Source organism: Hoplias malabaricus, chromosome 1 (genome assembly GCF_029633855.1).
Source record: "Hoplias malabaricus isolate fHopMal1 chromosome 1, fHopMal1.hap1, whole genome shotgun sequence".
Lineage (NCBI taxonomy): Eukaryota > Metazoa > Chordata > Actinopteri > Characiformes > Erythrinidae > Hoplias > Hoplias malabaricus.
Genome location: NC_089800.1, coordinates 61611725 through 61631823, shown reverse-complemented (window position 1 = coordinate 61631823; position 20099 = coordinate 61611725). Strand labels below are relative to the sequence as shown.

The 20099-nt window shown below is 39.3% G+C and overlaps 2 protein-coding genes across 4 annotated transcripts; both read left to right on the top strand.

The window, feature by feature from the left end:
* The first annotated feature begins 4048 nt into the window (after positions 1–4048).
* LOC136669618 (uncharacterized) lies at positions 4049–7620 on the top strand. 3 transcript variants are annotated; one of them, XM_066646821.1, is made up of 8 exons: positions 4049–4101; positions 5366–5984; positions 6155–6236; positions 6352–6454; positions 6579–6687; positions 6796–6904; positions 7281–7395; positions 7490–7620. In XM_066646821.1, exons 1-7 carry the CDS (start codon positions 4096–4098, stop codon positions 7372–7374), a joined length of 1122 nt encoding a protein of 373 aa, XP_066502918.1. In that variant the 5' UTR covers positions 4049–4095; the 3' UTR covers positions 7375–7395; positions 7490–7620. The 3 variants fall into 3 exon arrangements, with proteins under 3 accessions (XP_066502918.1, XP_066502917.1, XP_066502919.1); XM_066646820.1 differs by lacking the exon at positions 4049–4101 and adding an exon at positions 4778–4887; XM_066646822.1 differs by lacking the exons at positions 4049–4101; positions 6796–6904 and adding an exon at positions 4778–4887.
* A 5777-nt stretch (positions 7621–13397) lies between these two features.
* On the top strand, positions 13398–16185 carry LOC136686286 (uncharacterized). The gene is made up of 8 exons (XM_066659962.1): positions 13398–13504; positions 13977–14595; positions 14766–14847; positions 14963–15065; positions 15190–15298; positions 15407–15515; positions 15892–16006; positions 16101–16185. The coding sequence occupies exons 1-7, from the start codon at positions 13451–13453 to the stop codon at positions 15983–15985; spliced, it is 1170 nt and encodes a 389-aa protein (XP_066516059.1). The 5' UTR covers positions 13398–13450; the 3' UTR covers positions 15986–16006; positions 16101–16185.
* Positions 16186–20099: the final 3914 nt, after the last annotated feature.

Here is a 20099-nt window from a genome sequence, read left to right as displayed (position 1 = left end):
AATAAATAAATAAATAGAGAATAGTTCTACATGGCAGAAGGGTACTTTACAACAGTTTGAGTTTCCTCAAACGTGTGGAAATACACATTTGACACTTGGGCTCAGATTCATGGCATACATCTTTTCCATCAACAGTTTGCAAGCTTCTGCTGTGTTGTCACATTTTGTCAGTACCTCACTGCCCTCAACAATGATGGAAATATCAGCCGTATCCTCGTCTCTGGCAGCCTGGACAACAAGGATCTTCAGGATGTGCAGTGTAGTGAAAGAGCGCTCAAGTGTAGTCACCTCAGTTGTACTCCTTGTTGAATTCCAGCTCTATAATTAAACACCTAGAGATTATGTACACGTTCTGTTCACTTCAATATATTTTCTTTAAAAATCTTTAATGAAAAACCGTAAACTGCAAACTTCAAATGTTGCAAGATTATCAGATTTTAGTACAAACTATTTTACAAACGATTATGCTACAACTGATGCTAAAGATTTCATCAATTAAGCTCCTATCTGCTTTTCTCTCTGCCCACCTGCATTTGTCCCTGCCCACCTGCATTTGTCACTGCCCCACTAGTTTTCTTGCTGCAGTCCGTCTTTACATATTTACATAAGGAAAACGAATTAATGTTCATAGTTAATTTTGAAAATTTTAACTAACTTCACAGCTCCAAAAATAATCTACTTCACACGCTTTTGTTTCTTTTTTTTCTCTCTCAATAAATAGGCTTCTATCTTTTTCAAGACAACCTCCTTCAACCCATTAGTCACCATCCCAAAATCAGTGCTACGTCCTAACAAAGAATTATTTTAAGTGGAATTATATTTAAAACATTACATTACACGAAAAACCAGCACTGACCACACTTTATGTCTTCTTGTGTTTAGGCAGTTTTATTTCTTATTTTATTCCTTATCCTGAGGGAAGCGGTTCAATGTGATGTAAAGACCCACAAAAATGCTAACATTGTCTTGTAAAATATGCCTTCGAAAGACATAATTACTAAAATTAAAATACTCATGTAAGAGCTATTGTCATATCATTTAAAAGTTTTCTATGTCAAAGGAAAAAAGGAGCTAGCTTAGCTAAGCTAAAGTGTGTCATTTGAAAAAACGATTCAGTATTACGTACGTAACATACAGCAATTGACAGAATAACGTATATAACGTTAACGATGTTAACTACAAAAATAATTATGTATCCAATAATATAAGGTTAAATTGAAATACTTACTAGATGAAGCTGTTCCCTGAGGCCGGTGAGAGCTGCTCGCGCTCCGCGGTGACAGAAAAGAGCGCGAATCTTCTTCTGTGTTTTTACAGCGGTTCGCTTCTGCCACCCTCCGGTTTCTCATTCAGAGTTCATTCGTTTTAAAGCTGTCGTTTTAGTCCAGTCATCTTCAAAAACTTAAATAACAATCTCCTCCCTTCAACACGACACTGTCTCCATATTAACCCTGTTTATCATAATCATTTCTGTCGTTCGTGTCTCAGTCATTACATCAATTTTCTAAAATATTACAATATTGACAAAGCTTAACTGTATGGCATTCAACAAGTTAAAATAATGATTCTGTTTATTTAACATTTTTACATAGGTTTCCAGACAGTTACCAGTATTAGGGTGACCAGACGTCCTCTTTTACCTGGACATATCCTCTTTTTTAGACTTAAAAAAATGTCCAGGCGGAATTTTTCTGAAGCTTACATAGAATTTGGAGAAGCGTTTTGTTCACAAACTGGTCCCGCCCTCCTCTACTCTGATTGGTTCGCTTGAGTGAGAAGGGGGTTACTGTACTCGCCCTAACCAGTATTGTCTACTGGCATGTGCCAGTGTCATGTGAACGTAAAGTGACACTGCCTTTTCCCCCCAATCAGGCCTTATATGGACGACATGACAACCTGACGACTACTGTGCCTTGCACATGGCGGTTGCTGGGGAAGTTAAATTATAATCTAAGGTTGGCTAGGCTGAATGTTAAACCAAGCAAGTCTAGATGTCTGTAGATTGTCAAAGGAAAAGCCGTAGAGGAAAATATTTGGATGGATTTTTTAATGACCTGTAGGTCGCCATTACTATACTTTAGAAGATGGCTGATGGAGCAAGACATGTAGAATCGATCTACGGCATTGGACATCGATCATCCAATAAGAAAGTTCAGGCTCTGTGACATCATTGCTAGACAGCCCCCTTATTACCATATAAGAGCAATAAAAAATATAAGAGCAAGGTAAAAATAAATTGGGAAATAAATGAATGCAAAAAATTAATTAATAAATAAATGAATTGTGGAGTAAATAAATTTTATTGAGTAATTAATTAGTACATTTTTAGATTTGGCAGGTTTGGTCCTCCATATAGTGCAGCGCTAAATGATACAAACCTAGTTGTGGGGAATAAAGGCTGAATAGGTGAAGGCCATTAATAGCATTGATATATCATATCTGCCAGGGAAGTTGAAATTGTGGTGAAAATTTATGACGTTTTGATCACGGAGGTAGAGAGGATGGAAAGGGTTATCCTCTTAACACTCCAGGTATTTTTTTCCATTTTCTGCCTGAAATTACATACTCGAATCTTGATGCAGTGAATAAACTAAAGGCAGTTTTATAAAGTAATTTTACTGAAAAGCCTTCAGAATTTTTAAAGATATTGAAATGAATTTTTAGTAGTCAAAATATGATCAAACAAATAACACATTTTAGGCACTTTTTAAAATTTAATTTGGAATTATCTTTGAAATCTTCTTTAGGAATCTTCAAAGACCCCAACCTCTCCATAAGAAAAATTATTCATTTTATTGCAGACAAAAAATGATTATCTAGGCTTAATAAAAGCATTTTCTCTTCCTTGACAAACTAATCTCATGCACCTCTCCAAATGGCTTTTTACCCTCACCAAAGAGGAAAAATGTTCTGACTCCCCTAGATTTATTCTGATATAGTCTTGTTTCTAACCCAGTACTCTTCCCTTTTAAGGCCAGATGCGTTGGAAGGAGGGAGCTTTCCCTGATTAGCTCTAGAGTGAGGCTGCTTCCCTCACCCCACTCCTGTGTTTAAATGGTCTCTGTAGGGAAAGGACAGGCAATGAAAGGAATCTAAGCTTTGAAAACTTATTTATTGTTTTGATTGTTGTTTATACTGTCTGTGTGGTCTCTCGCTGTGCGCGTACGTTAGGAAGTTTGGTTGCTTCCATGCTTCCTTGGTTGAGCATCGCCCCTGATTGGTTTACAGACTTGATGGATACACGGTTATAGCAGAGATCCGCGGGGAACATATTTAAGAATTCTTTTTTATTATTTGTTGTATTTTATTTTGGACTGATTTTTATTTTCTTTCTTTTTGCAAGTCAACTTTACACAAACTAACAAGTGGATTGACTCAAATTCTGTCTTGTTTTGAAGGGGACAACCTACGTAAGCACTGGTATCGTTTGTGTGTGCTTGTGGGCTCTTCAGGCTTCATGGCGCCACAGTTTTTTTTTTCTTTGTTTTGTTTGTGTTTTTGCGAGGAAGAGGTCTCATGTATGGAATAACAAATTCTTTTGGTTTTAATTCAGTAGTCCTACATTTTAGAGTAGTGACTTACATTATCTCTGTCTCGAGAGTCTGCCCATTTGACTGATGTGCAATATGTACACAGTTTGTAAACAACTAATAAAAACTGCAGGGGACTGTATGTGGTGCATGAGCACGATCCAAAAATCTTCCTGTGATGGTGTATCATGGACAAGTTCTTATCGTTCACGATCTTGCATCATCATATCGCACACCCCTAACTCAAGCTACCACTCAAGTTTAGTTGAAGAATTTAAATATGCAAATGTGAGTCGCGAGATGATTTTGTCAAGATCGAAGGGTTGCAGTGGTTACATCAGCAGCACCAATAACAAAAGCAGGAAGGAAGTGGATTCCACGAGTGGCAGTGCAGGTAGCCAGGAGCTCATTAGAGCTAAGGGATGTGATTGGCCAAGTGCAATGTCAAAGACCATGCCTTGGGTCAGGTGATTCATGGAACGCATTTAGTAAAGTAAAACAAGGCCAGTGGCTTCACTGGGAGAATCTAGAGAAGCGGAAGATAACTTGACAGGGATGGTGGGCGATGGAGGCAAGTCGTATTGAGTTTTTACTTAGAACAATTTATGATGTCCTTCCAACTCCACAAAATCTTGAACAGCGGGTAGGTGGAGACCCTAGATGTAGATTATGAACAGGGCTTGGCACGCTGAAGCATATTCTATCAGCTTGTAAAGTTAGTTTGTCGCAGGGGAGGTATACATGGAGACAATCAGGTGCTAAGGGTTTTAGCATGTTTGTATGATAGCAAACGCTTAGAGGTAAATGCATTGATGAGTGGTAGTAGTAATAAAGTGATTAGGTTTGTGCATGAGGGGTAAAGTATTCAAGAGCATGCACAGACTATAAAAAAAAAAAACAATGAAAAATGAAGCACAAAGAAAAATAGTTGCATAAAGGGGGAAAAAGAAACATGAATGAAAAAAAGAGTTTAAATACAAAGAAATTTGTGTAAGAGAAAAAAAAAGAAAGCAAAAATCAAAAGACTGAAAGAAGCTTTTGTTATTATTTTCACAACTGTTAGCCCAGTTTGACCAAATGAAAGTTCTTTAACATTTCATCTGGGAGTTTCTGTTATGTTTCGAAAGATTCTGGTCGAAGTTATGACAACTAGCCACGCCTAGTGTGGTGATGTCATAATGAGGATTCGCCCAGTGCCTGCGTGTACATAAAGGCCTGTCACACGGTACTTTCTTCTTATATTGTGCTGATATTCTGGAGCAACCATCTTTCTGAAGACACAACACAATAACTCACTGGAGAAATGTCAAAACTTTCTACAACAGAGAACAGCAGGAAGTCACCTGTAAATCATATGGTATTTTTAAACTTTTTTTTATTTGATAATTAACAAAATGGAATAGATTTTACATTTTTTAAATGTTTAAATTTTATTTATCTTTTCAAAATAAAAAAGATTATCTCTTACATATATTTGCAATGCTTGTCATTAATATTGCAGCAAAAGCCTGAATGTGCTGAAACTCCAGATTTATACTATTCCTTTTAGATTTATAAGTTATAGCTCAACATCCTTAAATGCATTAATCTTATGACTAAAGCATGCTCAGACTCTGATTAGATCTAAGGAATACAGGGCTGTGCCAAATGTGGGTGATATGGTTTAAAATGTCTCCTAAAATAATTAAGAGTGATTAAAAAGCTACACCAAGAACTGATTATTAAATATAATGTTCTATATCATTCTGGTTTGTATCTAAGAATAAAAAAGCCTGTGTGGATCGTTGTGTTTAGTAGGACAGGTAAGGTCAATGTTCTGTCTTTCTCATTTTCAGGATGTAGGCTCTAATAGGTACTACCTCACACAATTGTGGCAAAAGAAGCAGGTGGATCTGGAGATTCGAGAGGTCATCCACAGAAGGATTCAGAACTCCATCAGGGTAGCCTTGGACGTGGAGTCCAGCAGGAGGCTTCTGAGCAGGGCAAATGAGAGGGTTCAGATGAGTACCTTGAGCCCCCTTCAGCAGAGACCCTATTTGGTGCCTTCTCCACCACTGGAAGCACCACGAAAAAGCATGAGCAGTCGGTGCATGTTTAAAACCAAACATGTGAATGTTGATCTGGAGAAGCCATCCACAAGGTTCGACCCAGAGAACTTCTCCATCTGCAATGTGGATGCGGCTCTGCAGGGGTACATTTCCACTGAGCTGCAGGACCACCTGCGCGAGAATGTCAGGTCCTTGACCCGCCATGAGAAAGCAGTGGAAAGACAAACCGAGCAAGGAAGCGGCTTTCCCTGCGCAGTCTTTGGGTCTTCGAGTGAATGGGACTCAATTGAGGATGTGTCCACACCTGAAGAGTGTAGTGCACCTCCATACAGCATCACACCATCACCTGATGCTGAACTGCGTGAGCTGCTCACACCACCAAGGCAGTTCCAGCTGACCCAGCTAGGTGAGTAAACCTACACGGAACCAGGCCACTTCGGTACTGCAAATGTTTTAGAGAACTTGGTGAACACCACAGCAATCCAGTAAACGACTTAGAGCTAATCTTAAATGTAATGTATATCTGACAAGGCTTTTGATGCTTTAAACATTAAAAGAAATATTTTGTGAATATAGGGAGCAAGATTCCCAGATGGACAGGCTTTGATGCTCAGAAGAGGACTGTGACTGAGTTCATCAGAAAGCAGGACGTGCAAAGGTATTTACGAGCCAACTGAAGCAGATAGAAGGAAGTGTGCATTGAAGTGATACAGTAATACGTACATCGATTTCTAGCCTTGTTAATCAATTTTAATGTCTGGCTTTTGAAACAGGATTAAAAAACTAACAGGGATGGCATTGGTGTGCAAGGCTGCAGAGCGCCATGCTAAATTCCTGCTGCCTGAGCTGGAGTGCATCTGCCAGAATGTCAGGAAGGTGAGACACCTCAGACACTCTGTTAAACAGCTTTTATAATGACAAGTGTGCTTATGATCAAAGACAAATTTAAGTGACCAGCTAAGGATAGAGACTCACTGTACTTCATTTGTGTTCATCTCAGAAGGAGAACCTGGACTCGAGGTTTCTGGCAGAGCCCTCTGCCCTCAGGCATGTTCCTTTCCCTGCTGCTGCCGAGATGAGTCGACACCGTTTGGCTTACGAGGCACCAGGTAAGTTCCAGTATTAATCATGGCAAAATTGTATATTCATGACTTTAATGAAGATTAATGCTGAAAGAATGTTGATCTCAATGTTCAATGTTTTTCAAACAATGATAGGGAGCAAGATACCCAAATATACGGGCCATGCTAGGCAGAGGAAGCCTGAGGGAGGCCAGGTGAAGCCTGCAACCAAAAGAAAGGCTGTAGATACTTGGCGAAGGAGGCAGTAAGTGAAGGCAGGACAAGCAGACAAGTGACTCTTCTGCCTGTCTGAAAGCCACCTCTTCCTTGATGTGGTATTCAGGCAGCCATTTAACCTGTAGAAATCCTCCAGGTTGAGGAGTGGTACAATTTTTAAACAGCTGGACCAAACACACTACATTTGCACTAAGCAGAAAGACAAATGTAAGATGCTAACAGAGGATGGTTGTGTTTTAGGAGATTATTCAGGCTAGAGTTATAAGAGGAATGAAACACAAATAAAAATTAATTTTGTGATAAGAATAGTAAACATTTCTCACACAATGCCCAATAACATTGTCTTGTGCTGCTCATCATGTGTGAAGTGTTAAGCGTACTGACAGAAGCAATCTTTCCTTCAGACCTGTTCGCCAAGGAGCTTCCTCACGTGTTGGGGGCCTTCAACCTGCTAAACAGCAACAGTGGAGGATCTTAAAAGCAAACAACCTGCCATAAGCAAGCAAGATTTGGATTCAGGTGAGTTGAGACTTCCCTCTTCTCATTTTCCTCTTCTCACAGCATTACATTTACTGATCTGCACTGACAAGTATTCTGTAAAATCTTTCCACAGAAGAAACTCCGTTACATTTCTGGCCACTCATAAAGCCTGTCAGAGCTAGCAGACCAACTTAGTCTAAAGAGAGGCATGAACAAAGGGACAAAGTGATGTTTAAATGCTTTAATGAATCATCTCCAGAGGCTCCAAGGACCGAGCACAAAAACACCCAGAGGAAATGAAAATGCAAAATGAAATAAAACCCTATAAATCTAAATGAATTGTCTCTGATTATTAGAAACTAGACAATTGTGCTTGTTTATTCCCAGCTAGCAAAACTGAATCGACCCACGTTGTCCCGGCCGTGCTGTATGGCCGTAGCGCGGGTCGATAGTTCTGGGCGAGTGTTGTGGCTGAGGCACGGCTCAAATGACTCGGCCCTAGTCCGGCAAGCCAGAATTAAATCGCGATAACCGGACCACGACTGAGTTTGAGCCAGAAGCACGCCGTAAGTGCCAGACTCTGCTCAGATCTGGCTCATTACCGGTTGTAATACTTTATTTCTATACAAACCGCCCACACACACACCCACACACCTCAGAAAAGGATAGAATCAGGTTCATGGAGAAATTACTGCTTTATTAAATAACAAATTACACTCAGAAAATAAAAGGTACAAGTACAACAGTGTTTAAAAGTCCAGTTTTGTTCCTTAAAAGGTACACTGAATTCTCTTCTCCAGAAAGAGAGATACATGTTTGTAATTTCTCATTATAGAAATGTGTATAACATATAACAAAAAACATAAAAACAAAAAAAGTCCTGGAGGTGAAACAGGGTGTATGAAATGAACACGACTTTAATCTCTGACAGTGTACATACATTCAGTGCAATGAGATCAGTACCTGCTTTTCACACAACCTTGAAACAATGTAAACATACAGCAATTGCAATGTGTACAAACAGTACATAAAATCAATACATAGAAAATACATTTGAAATTGGCAGTGTCATGATTTCCTAAATCCAATTAACATTCAAATGCTGTTTTCCATAATTGGTTTTACACCCTAAGAACTACCTTCTACATTCAGACTTTTCTTTAAATATATGTCATTTATGTACTACACTAAGGCCATCAGTCCAAATAAGAAAACTCTTAAAATAAAAAAAAATAATATTTTAACACTAGGTTTGGAAAAGTTAATAAATAAATAAATAAATAGAGAATAGTTCTACATGGCAGAAGGGTACTTTACAACAGTTTGAGTTTCCTCAAACGTGTGGAAATACACATTTGACACTTGGGCTCAGATTCATGGCATACATCTTTTCCATCAACAGTTTGCAAGCTTTTGCTGTGTTGTCACATTTTGTCAGTACCTCACTGCCCTCAACAATGATGGAAATATCAGCCGTATCCTCGCCTCTGGCAGCCTGGACAACAAGGATCTTCAGGATGTGCAGTGTAGTGAAAGAGCGCTCAAGTGTAGTCACCTCAGTTGTACTCCTTGTTGAATTCCAGCTCTATAATTAAACACCTAGAGATTATGTACACGTTCTGTTCACTTCAATATATTTTCTTTAAAAATCTTTAATGAAAAACCGTAAACTGCAAACTTCAAATGTTGCAAGATTATCAGATTTTAGTACAAACTATTTTACAAACGATTATGCTACAACTGATGCTAAAGATTTCATCAATTAAGCTCCTATCTGCTTTTCTCTCTGCTCACCTGCATTTGTCACTGCCCCACTAGTTTTCTTGCTGCAGTCCGTCTTTACATATTTACATAAGGAAAACGAATTAGTTAATGTTCATAGTTAATTTTGAAAATTTTAACTAACTTCACAGCTCCAAACATAATCTACTTCACACGCTTTTGTTTCTTTTTTTTCTCTCTCAATAAATAGGCTTCTATCTTTTTCAAGACAACCTCCTTCAACCCATTAGTCACCATCCCAAAATCAGTGCTACGTCCTAACAAAGAATTATTTTAAGTGGAATTATATTTAAAACATTACATTACACGAAAAACCAGCACTGACCACACTTTATGTCTTCTTGTGTTTAGGCAGTTTTATTTCTTATTTTATTCCTTATCCTGAGGGAAGCGGTTCAATGTGATGTAAAGACCCACAAAAATGCTAACATTGTCTTGTAAAATATGCCTTCGAAAGACATAATTACTAAAATTAAAATACTCATGTAAGAGCTATTGTCATATCATTTAAAAGTTTTCTATGTCAAAGGAAAAAAGGAGCTAGCTTAGCTAAGCTAAAGTGTGTCATTTGAAAAAACGATTCAGTATTACGTACGTAACATACAGCAATTGACAGAATAACGTATATAACGTTAACGATGTTAACTACAAAAATAATTATGTATCCAATAATATAAGGTTAAATTGAAATACTTACTAGATGAAGCCGGTGAGAGCTGCTCGCGCTCCGCGGTGACAGAAAAGAGCGCGAATCTTCTTCTGTGTTTTTACAGCGGTTCGCTTCTGCCACCCTCCGGTTTCTCATTCAGAGTTCATTCGTTTTAAAGCTGTCGTTTTAGTCCAGTCATCTTCAAAAACTTAAATAACAATCACCTCCCTTCAACACAACACTGTCTCCATATTAACCCTGTTTATCATAATCATTTCTGTCGTTCGTGTCTCAGTCATTACATCAATTTCTAAAATATTACAATATTGACAAAGCTTAACTGTATGGCATTCAACAAGTTAAAATAATGATTCTGTTTATTTAACATTTTTACATAGGTTTCCAGACAGTTACCAGTATTAGGGTGACCAGACGTCCTCTTTTACCTGGATATGTCCTCTTTTTTTAGACTTAAAAAAATGTCCAGGCGGAATTTTTCTGGAGCTTACATAGAATTTGGAGAAGCGTTTTGTTCACAAACTGGTCCCGCCCTCCTCTACTCTGATTGGTTCGCTTGAGTGAGAAGGGGGTTACTGTACTCACCCTAACCAGTATTGTCTACTGGCATGTGCCAGTGTCATGTGAACGTAAAGTGACACTGCCTTTTCCCCCCAATCAGGCCTTATATGGACGACATGACAACCTGACGACTACTGTGCCTTGCACACGGCGGTTGCTGGGGAAGTTAAATTATAATCTAAGGTTGGCTAGGCTGAATGTTAAACCAAGCAAGTCTAGATGTCTGTAGATTGTCAAAGGAAAAGCTGTAGAGGAAAATTTTTGGATGGATTTTTTAATGACCTGTAGGTCGCCATTACTATACTGCAGAAAATGACTGATGGAGCAAGACATGTAGAATCAATCTACGGCATTGGACATCGATCATCCAATAAGAAAGTTCAGGCTCTGTGACATCATTGCTAGACAGCCCCCTTATTACCATATAAGAGCAATAAAAAATATAAGAGCAAGGAAAAAATAAATTGGGAAATAAATTAATGCAAAAACTTAATTAATAAATAAATGAATTGTGGAGGAAATAACTTTTATTGAGTAATTAATTAGTACATTTTTAGATTTGGCAGGTTTGGTCCTCCATATAGTGCAGCGCTAAATGATACTAACCAAGTTGTGGGGAATAAAGGCTGAATAGGCGAAGGCCATTAATAGCATTGATATATCATATCTGCCAGGGAAGTTGAAATTGTGGTGAAAATTTATGACGTTTTGATCACGGAGGTAGAGAGGATGGAAAGGGTTATCCTCTTAACACTCCAGGTATTTTTTCCATTTTCTGCCTGAAATTACATACTCGAATCTTGATGCAGTGAACAAACTAAAGGCAGTTTTATAAAGTAATTTTACTGAAAAGCCTTCAGAATTTTTAAAGATATTGAAATGAACTTTTAGTAGTCAAAATATGATCAAACAAATAACACATTTTAGGCACTTTTTAAAATTTAATTTGGAATTATCTTTGAAATCTTCTTTAGGAATCTTCAAAGACCCCAACCTCTCCATAAGAAAAATTATTCATTTTATTGCAGACAAAAAATGATTATCTAGGCTTAATAAAAGCATTTTCTCTTCCTTGACAAACTAATCTCATGCACCTCTCCAAATGGCTTTTTACCCTCACCAAAGAGGAAAAATGTTCTGACTCCCCTAGATTTATTCTGATATAGTCTTGTTTCTAACCCAGTACTCTTCCCTTTTAAGGCCAGATGCGTTGGAAGGAGGGAGCTTTCCCTGATTAGCTCTAGAGTGAGGCTGCTTCCCTCACCCCACTCCTGTGTTTAAATGGTCTCTGTAGGGAAAGGACAGGCAATGAAAGGAATCTAAGCTTTGAAAACTTATTTATTGTTTTGATTGTTGTTTATACTGTCTGTGTGGTCTCTCGCTGTGCGCGTACGTTAGGAAGTTTGGTTGCTTCCATGCTTCCTTGGTTGAGCATCGTCCCTGATTGGTTTACAGACTTGATGGATGTGTCGTTAAAGCTGAGAGCCCAAGCTACACGGTTATAGCAGAGATCCGCGGGGAACATATTTAAGATTTTTTTTTTATTATTTGTTGTATTTTATTTTGGACTGATTTTTATTTTCTTTCTTTTTGCAAGTCACCTTTACAAAAACTAACAAGTGGATTGACTCAAATTCTGTCTTGTTTTGAAGGGGACAACCTACGTAAGCACTGGTATCGTTTGTGTGTGCTTGTGGGCTCTTCAGGCTTCATGGCGCCACAGCTTTTTTTTTCTTTGTTTTGTTTGTGTTTTTGCGAGGAAGAGGTCTCATGTATGGAATAACAAATTCTTTTGGTTTTAATTCAGTAGTCCTACATTTTAGAGTAGTGACTTACATTATCTCTGTCTCGAGAGTCTGCCCATTTGACTGATGTGCAATATGTACACAGTTTGTAAACAACTAATAAAAACTGCAGCGGACTGTATGTGGTGCATGAGCACGATCCAACAAACTTCCTGTGATGGTGTATCATGGACAAGTTCTTATCGTTCACGATCTTGCATCATCATATCGCACACCCCTAACTCAAGCTACCACTCAAGTTTAGTTGAAGAATTTAAATATGCAAATGTGAGTCGCGAGATGATTTTGTCAAGATCGAAGGGTTGCAGTGGTTACATCAGCAGCACCAATAACAAAAGCAGGAAGGAAGTGGAACCCACGAGTGGCAGTGCAGGTAGCCAGGAGCTCATTAGAGCTAAGGGATGTGATTGGCCAAGTGCAATGTCAAAGACCATGCCTTGGGTCAGGTGATTCATGGAACGCATTTAGTAAAGTAAAACAAGGCCAGTGGCTTCACTGGGAGAATCTAGAGAAGCGGAAGATAACTTGACAGGGATGGTGGGCGATGGAGGCAAGTCGTATTAAGCTTTTACGTAGAACAATTTATGATGTCCTTCCAACTCCACAAAATCTTGAACAGCGGGTAGGTGGAGACCCTAGATGTAGATTATGAACAGGGCTTGGCACGCTGAAGCATATTCTATCAGCTTGTAAAGTTAGTTTGTCGCAGGGGAGGTATACATGGAGACAATCAGGTGCTAAGGGTTTTAGCATGTTTGTATGATAGCAAACGCTTAGAGGTAAATGCATTGACGAGTGGTAGTAGTAATAAAGTGATTAGGTTTATGCATGAGGGGTAAAGTATTCAAGAGCATGCACAGACTATAAAAAAAATAACCATGAAGAATGAAGCACAAAGAAAAATAGTTGCATAAAGGGGGAAAAAGAAACATGAATGAAAAAAGAGTTCAAATACAAAGAAATCTGTGTAATAGAAAAAAAAGAAAGCAAAAGTCAAAAGACTGAAAGAAGCTTTTGTTATTATTTTCACAACTGTTAGCCCAGTTTGACCAAATGAAAGTTCTTTAACATTTCATCTGGGAGTTTCTGTTATGTTTCGAAAGATTCTGGTTGATGTTATGACAACTAGCCACGCCTAGTGTGGTGATGTCATAATGAGGATTCGCCCAGTGCCTGCGTGTACATAAAGGCCTGTCACACGGTACTTTCTTCTTATATTGTGCTGATATTCTGGAGCAACCATCTTTCTGAAGACACAACACAATAACTCACTGGAGAAATGTCAAAACTTTCTACAACAGAGAACAGCAGGAAGTCACCTGTAAATCATATGGTATTTTTAAACTTTTTTTTATTTGATAATTAACAAAATGGAATAGATTTTACATTTTTTAAATGTTTAAATTTTATTTATCTTTTCAAAATAAAAAAGATTATCTCTTACATATATTTGCAATGCTTGTCATTAATATTGCAGCAAAAGCCTGAATGTGCTGAAACTCCAGATTTATACTATTCCTTTCAGATTTATAAGTTATAGCTCAACATCCTTAAATGTATTATTCTTATGACTAAAGCATGCTCAGACTCTGATTAAATCTAAGGAATACAGGGCTGTGCCAAATGTGGGTGATATGGTTTAAAATGTCTCCTAAAATAATTAAGAGTGATTAAAAAGCTACACCAAGAACTGATTATTAAATCCCTATATCATCCTGGTTTGTATCTAAGAATAAAAAAGCCTGTGTGGATCGTTATGTTTAGTAGGACAGGTAAGGTCAATGTTCTGTCTTTCTCATTTTCAGGATGTAGGCTCTAATAGGTACTACCTCACACAATTGTGGCAAAAGAAGCAGGTGGATCTGGAGATTCGAGAGGTCATCCACAGAAGGATTCAGAACTCCATCAGGATAGCCTTGGACGTGGAGTCCAGCAGGAGGCTTCTGAGCAGGGCAAATGAGAGGGTTCAGATGAGTACCTTGAGCCCCCTTCAGCAGAGACCCTATTTGGTGCCTTCTCCACCACTGGAAGCACCACGAAAAAGCGTGAGCAGTCGGTGCATGTTTAAAACCAAACATGTGAATGTTGATCTGGAGAAGCCATCCACAAGGTTCGACCCAGAGAACTTCTCCATCTGCAATGTGGATGCGGCTCTGCAGGGGTACATTTCCACTGAGCTGCAGGACCACCTGCGCGAGAATGTCAGGTCCTTGACCCGCCATGAGAAAGCAGTGGAAAGACAAACCGAGCAAGGAAGCGGCTTTCCCTGCGCAGTCTTTGGGTCTTCGAGTGAATGGGACTCAATTGAGGATGTGTCCACACCTGAAGAGTGTAGTGCACCTCCATACAGCATCACACCATCACCTGATGCTGAACTGCGTGAGCTGCTCACACCACCAAGGCAGTTCCAGCTGACCCAGCTAGGTGAGTAAACCTACACGGAACCAGGCCACTTCGGTACTGCAATAGTTTTAGAGAACTTGGTGAACACCACAGCAATCCAGTAAACGACTTAGAGCTAATCTTAAATGTAATGTATATCTGACAAGGCTTTTGATGCTTTAAACATTAAAAGAAATATTTTGTGAATATAGGGAGCAAGATTCCCAGATGGACAGGCTTTGATGCTCAGAAGAGGACTGTGACTGAGTTCATCAGAAAGCAGGACGTGCAAAGGTATTTCCGAGCCAGTTGAAGCAGATAGAAGGAAGTGTGCATTGAAGTGATACAGTAATACGTACATCGATTTCTAGCCTTGTTAATCAATTTTAATGTCTGGCTTTTGAAACAGGATTAAAAAACTAACAGGGATGGCATTGGTGTGCAAGGCTGCAGAGCGCCATGCTAAATTCCTGCTGCCTGAGCTGGAGTGCATCTGCCAGAATGTCAGGAAGGTGAGACACCTCAGACACTCTGTTAAACAGCTTTTATAATGACAAGTGTGCTTATGATCAAAGACAAATTTAAGTGACCAGCTAAGGATAGAGACTCACTGTACTTCATTTGTGTTCATCTCAGAAGGAGAACCTGGACTCGAGGTTTCTGGCAGAGCCCTCTGCCCTCAGGCATGTTCCTTTCCCTGCTGCTGCCGAGATGAGTCGACACCGTTTGGCTTACGAGGCACCAGGTAAGTTCCAGTATTAATCATGGCAAAATTGTATATTCATGACTTTAATGAAGATTAATGCTGAAAGAATGTTGATCTCAATGTTCAATGTTTTTCAAACAATGATAGGGAGCAAGATACCCAAATATACGGGCCATGCTAGGCAGAGGAAGCCTGATGGAGGCCAGGTGAAGCCTGCAACCAAAAGAAAGGCTGTAGAGACTTGGCGAAGGAGGCAGTAAGTGAAGGCAGGACAAGCAGACAAGTGGCTCTTCTGCCTGTCTGAAAGCCACCTCTTCCTTGATGTGGTATTCAGGCAGCCATTTAACCTGTAGAAATCCTCCAGGTTGAGGAGTGGTACAATTTTTAAACAGCTGGACCAAACACACTACATTTGCACTAAGCAGAAAGACAAATGTAAGATGCTAACAGATGATGGTTGTGTTTTAGGAGATTATTCAGGCTAGAGTTATAAGACGAATGAAACACAAATAAAAATTAATTTTGTGATAAGAATAGTAAACATTTCTCACACAATGCCCAATAACATTGTCTTGTGCTGCTCATCATGTGTGAAGTGTTAAGCGTACTGACAGAAGCAATCTTTCCTTCAGACCTGTTCGCCAAGGAGCTTCCTCACATGTTGGGGGCCTTCAACCTGCTAAACAGCAACAGTGGAGGATCTTAAAAGCAAACAACCTGCCATAAGCAAGCAAGATTTGGATTCAGGTGAGTTGAGACTTCCCTCTTCTCATTTTCCTCTTCTCACAGCATTACATTTACTGATCTGCACTGACAAGTATTCTGTAAAATCTTTCCACAGAAGAAACTCCGTTACATTTCTGGCCACTCATAAAGCCTGTCAGAGCTAGCAGACCAACTTAGTCTAAAGAGAGGCATGAATAAAGGGACAAAGTGATGTTTAAATGCTTTAATGAATCATCTCCAGAGGCTCCAAGGACCGAGCACAAAAGCACCCAGAGAAAATGAAAATGCAAAATGAAATAAAACCCTATAAATCTAAATGAATTGTCTCTGATTATTAGAAACTAGACAATAGTGCTTGTTTATTCCCAGCTAGCAAAACTGAATCGGCCCACGTTGTCCCGGCCGTGCTGTATGGCCGTAGCGCGGGTCAATAGTTCTGGGCGAGTGTTGTGGCTGAGGCGCAGCTCAAATGACTCGGCCCTAGTCCGGCAAGCCAGAATTAAATCGCGATAACCGGACCACGACTGAGTTTGAGCCAGAAGCACGCCGTAAGTGCCAGACTCTGCTCAGATCTGGCTCATTACCGGTTGTAATACTTTATTTCTATACAAACCGCCCACACACACACACCCACACACCTCAGAAAAGGATAGAATCAGGTTCATGGAGAAATTACTGCTTTATTAAATAACAAATTACACTCAGAAAATAAAAGGTACAAGTACAACAGTGTTTAAAAGTCCAGTTTTGTTCCTTAAAAGGTACACTGCATTCTCTTCTCCAGAAAGAGAGATACATGTTTGTAATTTCTCATTATAGAAATGTGTATAACATATAACAAAAAACATAAAAACAAAAAAAGTCCTGGAGGTGAAACAGGGTGTATGAAATGAACACGACTTTAATCTCTGACAGTGTACATACATTCAGTGCAATGAGATCAGTACCTGCTTTTCACACAACCTTGAAACAATGTAAACATACAGCAATTGCAATGTGTACAAACAGTACATAAAATCAATACATAGAAAATGCATTTGAAATTGGCAGTGTCATGATTTCCTAAATCCAATTAACATTCAAATGCTGTTTTCCATAATTGGTTTTACACCCTAAGAACTACCTTCTACATTCAGACTTTTCTTTAAATATATGTCATTTATGTACTACACTAAGGCCATCAGTCCAAATAAGAAAACTCTTAAAATAAAAAAAAATAATATTTCAACACTAGGTTTGGAAAAGTTAATAAATAAATAAATAAATAAATAAATAAATAAATAGAGAATAGTTCTACGTGGCAGAAGGGTACTTTACAACAGTTTGAGTTTCCTCAAACGTGTGGAAATACACATTTGACACTTGGGCTCAGATTCATGGCATACAACTTTTCCATCAACAGTTTGCAAGCTTCTGCTGTGTTGTCACATTTTGTCAGTACCTCACTGCCCTCAACAATGATGGAAATATCAGCCGTATCCTCGTCTCTGGCAGCCTGGACAACAAGGATCTTCAGGATGTGCAGTGTAGTGAAAGAGCGCTCAAGTGTAGTCACCTCAGTTGTACTCCTTGTTGAATTCCAGCTCTATAATTAAACACCTAGAGATTATGTACACGTTCTGTTCACTTCAATATATTTTCTTTAAAAATCTTTAATGAAAAACTGTAAACTGCAAACTTCAAATGTTGCAAGATTATCAGATTTTAGTACAAACTATTTTACAAACGATTATGCTACAACTGATGCTAAAGATTTCATCAATTAAGCTCCTATCTGCTTTTCTCTCTGCCCACCTGCATTTGTCCCTGCCCCACTAGTTTTCTTGCTGCAGTCCGTCTTTACATATTAACATAAGGAAAACGAATTAGTTAATGTTCATAGTTAATTTTGAAAATTTTAACTAACTTCACAGCTCCAAAAATAATCTACTTCACACGCTTTTGTTTCTTTTTTTTTCTCTCTCAATAAATAGGCTTCTATCTTTTTCAAGACAACCTCCTTCAACCCATTAGTCACCATCCCAAAATCAGTGCTACGTCCTAACAAAGAATTATTTTAAGTGGAATTATATTTAAAACATTACATTACACGAAAAACCAGCACTGACCACACTTTATGTCTTCTTGTGTTTAGGCAGTTTTATTTCTTATTTTATTCCTTATCCTGAGGGAAGCGGTTCAATGTGATGTAAAGACCCACAAAAATGCTAACATTGTCTTATAAAATATGCCTTCGAAAGACATAATTACTAAAATTAAAATACTCATGTAAGAGCTATTGTCATATCATTTAAAAGTTTTCTATGTCAAAGGAAAAAAGGAGCTAGCTTAGCTAAGCTAAAGTGTGTCATTTGAAAAAACGATTCAGTATTACGTACGTAACATACAGCAATTGACAGAATAACGTATATAACGTTAACGATGTTAACTACCAAAATAATTATGTATCCAAAAATATAAGGTTAAATTGAAATACTTACTAGATGAAGCTGTTCCCTGAGGCCGGTGAGAGCTGCTCGCGCTCCGCGGTGACAGAAAAGAGCGCGAATCTTCTTCTTCTGTGATTTTACAGCGATTCGCTTCTGCCACCCTCCGGTTTCTCATTCAGAGTTCATTCATTTTAAAGCTGTCGTTTTAGTCCAGTCATCTTCAAAAACTTAAATAACAATCACCTCCCTTCAACACGACACTGTCTCCATATTAACCCTGTTTATCATAATCATTTCTGTCGTTCATGTCTCAGTCATTACATCAATTTTCTAAAATATTACAATATTGACAAAGCTTAACTGTATGGCATTCAACAAGTTAAAATAATCCATCCATCCATCCATTATCTGTAACCGCTTATCCAATTTAGGGTCGCGGGGGGTCCAGAGCCTACCTGGAATCATTGGGCGCAAGGCGGGAACACACCCTGGAGGGGACGCCAGTCCTTCACAGGGCAACACAGACACACACACATTCACTCACACACTCACACCTACGGACACTTTTGAGTCACCAATCCACCTACCAACGTGTGTTTTTGGACTGTGGGAGGAAACCGGAGCACCCGGAGGAAACCCACACGGACACGGGGAGAACACACCAACTCCTCACAGACAGTCACCCGGAGCGGGAATCGAACCCACATCCTCCAGGCCCCTGGAGCTGTGTGACTGCCACACTACCTGCTGCGCCACCGTGCCGCCCTACGATTAATATGCAGTATTTAATAAAATGCTGTGATCAGTGTAGTGTGCTAACTGCAATGGAAATCGCCTCGCTAGCCGACAGTGCCAACGTGCAGCCGGAAGTGGGCCAGATACAAGGTGCTGCATTCACGCCGAGACGGCAGCCAGCCGACAGTGCCTAGCCTGAGGCAGAATCGGCCCAGATCTATCTTGCTAGCTGGGGTGCACCTGCAATTAAGAATTTGTAAAGGTGTAACTGTTAAGTTGTATTTGTGGGAGAAAAAAAAATCTACAGGTTTGTAATTCCTGAAGAGGTTTTTTGTAACTTCAGATTTACTGTACATATGTGACTATTTTCAACAACTACAAATTTCACTGTCACGGGTGCTCAGGGGTTTTGCACCAAATATACCTCCATATGAGGCAAAGTATAATTAAATGATCAAATCTTGAATAATATTTTGTATATGCTGTAACATGTAGGGCGGCACGGTGGCACAGCAGATAGTGTCGCAGTCACACAGCTCCAGGGGCCTGGAGGTTGTGGGTTCGATTCCCGCTCCGTGACTGTTTGTGAAGAGTTGGTGTGTTCTCCCCGTGTCCGCGTGGGTTTCCTCCGGGTGCTCCAGTTTCCCACAGTCCAAAAACACACGTTGGTAGGTGTGAGTGTGTGTGTGTTGCCCTGTGAAGGACTGGCGCCCCCTCCAGGGTGTAATCCCGCCTTGTGCCCAATGATTCCAGGTAGGCTCTGGAGCCACTGCGACCCTGAACTGGATAAGCGTTTACAGATAATGAATGTAATATGTATCATGGACACAACAGTCCTATCTGGTTTCAGGCAGCATGTGAGTGATGGTAAAGGAAACTGAGTTTCCTTTAAAAAAACAAAAAAAAAAATGCCCAGTTCCTCGTTGCAGAGGAAGCTGTATAACCACAGG

What these genes read in the sequence shown, in the direction of transcription:
- LOC136669618 (XM_066646820.1), top strand. Translation starts at nt 4,834, where the DNA reads ATGTCAAAACTTTCTACAACAGAGAACAGCAGGAAGTCACCTGTAAAT. An exon ending in TTTGGCTTACGAGGCACCAG is followed by an intron (nt 6,688 to 6,795) that starts GTAAGTTCCAGT and finishes AAACAATGATAG; the next exon opens with GGAGCAAGATACCCAAATAT. An exon ending in GATACTTGGCGAAGGAGGCA is followed by an intron (nt 6,905 to 7,280) that starts GTAAGTGAAGGC and finishes TCTTTCCTTCAG; the next exon opens with ACCTGTTCGCCAAGGAGCTT.
- LOC136686286 (XM_066659962.1), top strand. Translation starts at nt 13,451, where the DNA reads ATGTCAAAACTTTCTACAACAGAGAACAGCAGGAAGTCACCTGTAAAT. An exon ending in TCTGCCAGAATGTCAGGAAG is followed by an intron (nt 15,066 to 15,189) that starts GTGAGACACCTC and finishes TGTTCATCTCAG; the next exon opens with AAGGAGAACCTGGACTCGAG. An exon ending in GAGACTTGGCGAAGGAGGCA is followed by an intron (nt 15,516 to 15,891) that starts GTAAGTGAAGGC and finishes TCTTTCCTTCAG; the next exon opens with ACCTGTTCGCCAAGGAGCTT.